This window comes from Lipotes vexillifer, unplaced genomic scaffold (assembly GCF_000442215.2).
Source record: "Lipotes vexillifer unplaced genomic scaffold, Lipotes_vexillifer_v1.1 scaffold987, whole genome shotgun sequence".
NCBI classification, from domain to species: Eukaryota; Metazoa; Chordata; class Mammalia; order Artiodactyla; family Lipotidae; genus Lipotes; species Lipotes vexillifer.
This window is the reverse complement of record NW_006787426.1, coordinates 1,008,593-1,014,287: the sequence shown is the minus strand read 5'-3', so window position 1 is coordinate 1,014,287 and position 5,695 is coordinate 1,008,593. Positions and strand designations below refer to the sequence as shown.

Here is a 5,695-nt window from a genome sequence, read left to right as displayed (position 1 = left end):
CCCGCCAGCCCAGCCGACCGGGCGGAGCGTGCAGCCTCGTCCCGCGGCCGGGCCGGGGCCGGGCCGGAGCTGCGGCGCCTGGATGCGGACCCGGCCGCGGGGAGACGGGCGCCGGCCCCGGAGCGACTTTCGGTCCCCGACGCGCCCTGCCCGACCCCTAAGATGAAGAGGGCGTCCGCCGGAGGTGAGTGCCGCACCCGGGCCGGCCGGCGGGCGGGGACCCGGGCGCCCCTCCCTGAGCCTCGGGGCGCGCCCGGGCTGCCGAGGCTGCGGAGGGTTACCGCGCGGCCGCGAGGCCACCGCAATGCTGCCCGGCCCCGGGAGGGCGGAGCCCGCGGCAGCAGGAAAAGTTGCCGCTTCCCTGGAAAGTTGGCGGCGGCGGCGGGGCTCGTGTGGGGGCTGCTGGCTGGAAGGGTGGGGTCCTGCCTCTGATCGCCCGGCCGCGAAGGGGTTAATGAGCAGGTCTGAAGAAACCCGGGTACCGAGCAGAGGTGGGGGGTGTCCAGCCGCCTCCATCCTCGACCCGAGGACTCAGCTCAGGACATCTGGTTTTTCTGGGGTTAGACCGCAGCAGGATGAATGGGGGCGTTGGCGACAGTAGAGGGCGTGGGGGGCGGGGCTGGCCCAGAGCTGTCCCCCCCAGGGGGCGGGCGAGGAGAGGCGCAGCCAAGCACCCCCTATCCGCAGCCTGAGGGTGCCTGAGAGCCCCTGCGGGCTCCGCTGAGGGGCACCAGAGGTGGTGGGGCTCCAAGCACCCCCTCCCTGGCAGCTCTCATGGGACCCTTGCCCCCTACCTGGTGTGAGGTGCTGGGGGTGACTTCCTGTAGGGGGAGTTGGACATGCCTTGCCTGGAGGGTGCTCCCCTCGTCCCCCCCACCCCCCCTTGCCCCAGGGTGCCCTGCTTATTTCCAAGGTGCCGCAGGCTGCACACGTTTCTTTGCACGTGCACATGTCTACAAGGGCTGCACAGTTGCACACCACATGTGCACACGCATGCCAGGCTGCCCCGTGTGCACGCGTACACACACACATGCTGTGGGTGCACATCCATGTCCTCGCCCCCGCCTGCTCGCCCACGGCCATGCATGCACATAGCGTGCCTGCTGTGGTCTCCACGCTTGGCGCATGCTGGGTCCCCTCCGAGGGACCCATTCTTGTGCCTACATGCACATGTGTTAAGGGAGAGGCCCTGGGCAGCCGGCGCTCAGAAGGGTGAGAAACCGGCTACAGGATCCGACCCCCATGTCCGGGATTCTCCCCTCCCAGCCGCCTGGGGCTGTGTGTGTGTGAACTCGGTATGCGTCTGCACGTGTGTCTCTGTTCGCATGACCGTGTGTGCCTGTGAGCATATCGGCATGTGTCTCTTTGCCTCCGGACATGGGTGCCCCTGTGTGCCCAGGCAGCCCGTGGCCAGGTTCCACCCAAATCTGTAGCAAAGGCCCAGGGAATGTGTGTTGGGGGCCCAGTGCCCCAGCCCAGGGTGTGAGGCCAAAGGAGTGTCTGATTCCTCCCCCTCCCCCCAGGCTGGGGCAGTGGTGGCTGATGGGGGCTGGGACCCACCTAGGCAGGGAAGGCCCATTTCACACCTCCAGGTCAGCACCGTGACACACAGGCCAGAGCCCCGGCATACTCTGCAGTCTGCCACTAGGTCCAGCTCAGGGTAGGTATATGCCCACCCCACGGCTGACCCAGGGTGACCTCAGGAAAGCTCTGCCCCTGGTGCCTGGGGGTCTCCACAGCGAGAGCCTTCTTGATGAGAGGTTCTGTGGTGTGTCAGCTGCCTCAGGTGCTGTGTGCAGGTCTGAGGTAAGGGTATTGGTGACTTGCTCTCACTGTGGTGAGGAGGACCCCAGGCCAGGTCTCAGAGAGGCAGGGCCACACCACCTGCTCTCCCCCGCACCCATCAGTGTCCTTGTCTGTAGAATGACGACAAGTAGGTCATCCTTATAGTCTTGAAACAGAGGGGTGGGTCCCACGATGGGGTGGGCAGTGGGGCTGGCCACTCCCCTTTTCTAAGCCTCAGTCTTTCTATCTCTAAAGTGGGTACCATCACTGCTCCCACTTCTGCTCCAGTTGAGGTGAGGAAGGAACCAGGTCCCTGCAAGGCAGAAGGCTGCTCACAGACCCTGATTCCTGGGTGTGGGGTGGCAGGAGAACAAGGGCCTGGATGTGGGTCCTGGCTCAGCCACCGACAGTGGTATGACCTTGGGTGTGCAGTTCACCCATGCCTCAGTCTCCTTACCTGTGACATGGTCAGTAATTGGGCCTCCCTCAGGGGTTGTTGGGGACACTTAAAGGGTGATGCCCCCACAGGGTTCTGACCCCAGTGCTTCTGCCTTCAAAATACTGAAAACATCACCACCCTGCCCCACTCAATGGTTCCCACACAGGGAAGTCCCCCTGGAACCCTCGCACTGCCAGCTGGATCCTCCCTCCTAACCATTTGCAGATGGGAAATAAAGGCCCATCGAGGTCACTGGGGAGTTGGAGAAGGGGGTGGGCAGGTGGGGAGGCAGGGAGGGAGAGAGGGCCCTGCGGGAGGTGTGAAGTGGCCACCGATGTGTCCCCCACACTGGGGCAGCATCTTTACTCTGCCCCTTACCAGCTGGGAGCCTGCAGAACCCCTGACCCTTGGTTTCCCTATGTGAGGACTAACGGTCAGCCGGGGGCCCTTAGGTCAGAGGTGGCTTTCTCCCTGTGGTCATGGAGGAGAGCCTGGCCCAGGGGGGTCTCAACAGCCAAGAGGGCTTGTAGGGGGTCCGTAGGAGGTGTGCTCGGGCTCTGGAAGGCAGGGGAGGCTGAGGGCTGCCCCAGGTCCGTGGTGGGACCCAGGGTTTGTTTGCTCTTGTTCATTGTGAGTGACGGGTGGTGAGGGGCCCGATGTGTGCAGCTGTCCCCACCCCCACTCTCTAGACTCCAACCTCACCCTCCCTCCGCTGCCCCCAGGACAGCTGGCACGCTGGGCTTGCCCCTCAGTGCTCCCTGCCCCGGCCTTGAATTCATGGCTTTGTGGCATGGAGGCCTGTGGCAGCTGGGGCAGCACCAGGAGGGGCCCAGCTGGTGGAGGCAGGAGGAACTCACCCCTCCACCACCCCAGGGCTGTGTTTCCTGCTCTCCTGGGCCTGTAGCCAGAAAGTCTCCGTGGAGACTCAGTCTGTGCATCCAGAGAGGGGTCAGGAGTATGGAGAACCAGTGAACTGAGCCAAAGGAATGGGAGAATGGGGGTCTCAGTGAGCATGGGGAGTAGGTGTGAGTGGCACTCTGGCCCCCGGGCCCCATCCTGGGGTTCCTGACGGCTCTTGGCCCTGCACAGTCAATGAGGTTCAGGCTGCCCTGTGCCCAGGGCTCTGACCTCTGACCCCTAGGCTGGGCTGCCTGACCTTCTGTGGCCCGCCTACTCCTGCCCCTTCCAGCGGTCCATTCCCAGATGCCACGTTTGCTTTCAGGCACCTGTTCATTCACTCACTCACTCACTTATTCCTGGCCTGTCAGACTCCCTCTGAGCCAGGCAGGTGAAGGGATGTGGTCCTTGCCCACCTGAGTTAATAGGACTAAATGCTTTAAAGGACAGGTGGCCATGGAGCTGAAAATGGCAGCCCAGCCAGAGCAGCATCCACACCCCTGCATCTCCTGGTGCCGTTGCTGGATTGTGTGGGCCCAGCCGGGTGTCTTGTGCTGCAGTTTCTTCTTTGGTCGCTGTATTTTAAACATTTTGCACGTCGGAAACTGTTCTTGTATATCATGGGTTTGCGGGTGTGTGTGGAATCCCTTCCCGAGGATGCGCCATCATTTATTTATCCAAACCTGCCTCGGCCTCTCACACTGCCTGTGCTTGTGCAGCTGGACAACCAGAGAAGTGTTCCTGGTGTAACCCTGCTATGTCCCCCGGGGGCGTGGTCAGATGCCCCTCCCCCAGTAGGAGGCAGGGCCTGATCCCTACCCTTCCCAACCTTTTAAGTGGAGGGGGCAGAGCCCTCGGGCCTCTCCCACCCCTGGGGTTGCATTTCTGCTACAAACAAGTGGAATCTGTTTCCTGGCCTTCATCAGGATTCCGGCTCTGCTGCTGGTCCAGCCCTAGTGCAGCCGGCGGCGGCACTTTGGGACTGTCTCTCTCCTGCCCCCTTCACTTAGCCTCCGCCCCAGCCCCGCAGTGTCCTGACAGTCCTGTCTCCTAGTGGGCCCGCTGCCTCTCCCTGCCTGGAGATAGAGAATGGGCCTTGGCGTCCCAGTCCTACAGCCTTGCTAGTGCCCCCCGCCGCCAACCCAGGGCAGGAGGTGGAGCTGAAGGGCAGGGCTGTTGGAAACCCTCCCAGAGGGGGAGGGGCCCTGGGGAGAAGCTGTGCTTGTCTAAGGCTGGCCCAGGTGCGCCTGGCAGGTGGTGAGCCCCGGCCAGGCCCTGGCACGTGGAGCTGGGCTGATGGTGACACGGGGAGCCCAGTGGAGGAACCGGGGTGTCAAGATCTGACTCAGCTTTGTTCAGGCAGCCTCCTGGTGCCCCAGGGGGATGCTCTTTGGCCTAACGCCATCACAGATCATGCTCCATGGAACTGAGGTTCCACGGAATGTTGGTGGGGCTTGGACAGGTGTTTCGTGGTTAAGCGAATTTGGGAATGGCTGGTTAAGAGGTGCTGACAGAGCTCCTTTACCACCCCTGTGTAACACACTCAGGGTCTAGTGTATCCAGTAACCTATTTTGGGAAACAGTGGCTGAGGTCCTTTGGAGGGCCTGGGTCCATCAAGGGCTCCAGGGTGGGTGGGCCATCCCACACAAATCCTGCAGCCAAGCACCTGGTGGGTGGAGGGACCGTGCTCTCCTGGCAGCAAGGCAATGTGCAAATTTAACCTTTGGGTTTATGGCTCTATTTCTTTGCAGCAAATGTCACGGGAAATGTCAGGCTAAGACTGAAGCTGATGGGTGAGGGGCCCATCGAGGAAGGGGGTGGAGTGCTGAGGGGCTCAGGCCAAGGCGAGGCTCTAAGTCCCTCACCTCCTCCCGGGAGCCCTCTCAGATTGCCCCTCAACTGCTTGGGCCCAGCACCATGTGCCCGGTCTGTCCCAGCCCTTGTGACCTTGTTGAGATGTTGCCTTTATTTACCTCCTGCCAGAGCCCAGATGGGGTGGGCTCAGGAACCTGCCAGAATTCTCCCTGCCCTGAAGTCTGGGCAGCCGTTGGATCAGCCTCTGCAGTACCGGCTTGCTGTGTGACTTTGGGCAGCATTGCCCTTTCCTGGTCACCAGAGGCCTTGTCCGTAATCCACGGCTGTCGACCAGAGGTGGGATTCCCACTTGATGCCTTCATGGGTGGGAAAACCCTCTGAGTCTGAGGTGTGTGGGGTGCTGGGCTCTAGGGGTGGTGGGGGTGGGTGGCTGGCTCATGGCATCCTGTGGCAGCTCCAGGCACATAGTAGGTGCTCAGTATATAGGGAGGGGCAAAGAGTGGACATGGTAGGCAGGGGAGGGCTCGAGGCCGGCAGGGAATCCACAGCCCCCAGACTTACTGGCCTCCTGGCCTGCCTGGCAGGGCCAGTTCTGAGGCCTTAGCCTGGCCTGTCACGGAGTTCTGTCTGGCCCTTGCGTCCCAGTGGTTGGTTAGCAAACGTTTGCTGCCCCCCGGCTGTGTGCCAGGCCTGTGCAGCTGAGTGGGGTCTCAGGCTCCTAGGTTGCCCCCGCCCAGCAGCTCCACACCACTTTCCCT

At 62.5% G+C, this 5,695-nt stretch overlaps 1 protein-coding gene across 1 annotated transcript in view; it reads left to right on the top strand.

The window, feature by feature from the left end:
* Positions 1 to 5,695, top strand: part of RTN4R (reticulon 4 receptor) — a 27,769-nt gene that overhangs the window by 2,475 nt on the left and 19,599 nt on the right. The window contains exon 2 of the mRNA XM_007460052.1: positions 9 to 414. Within this exon, the coding sequence (XP_007460114.1) occupies positions 9 to 414 (406 nt within the window). The remainder of the gene's footprint in view (positions 1 to 8; positions 415 to 5,695) is intronic.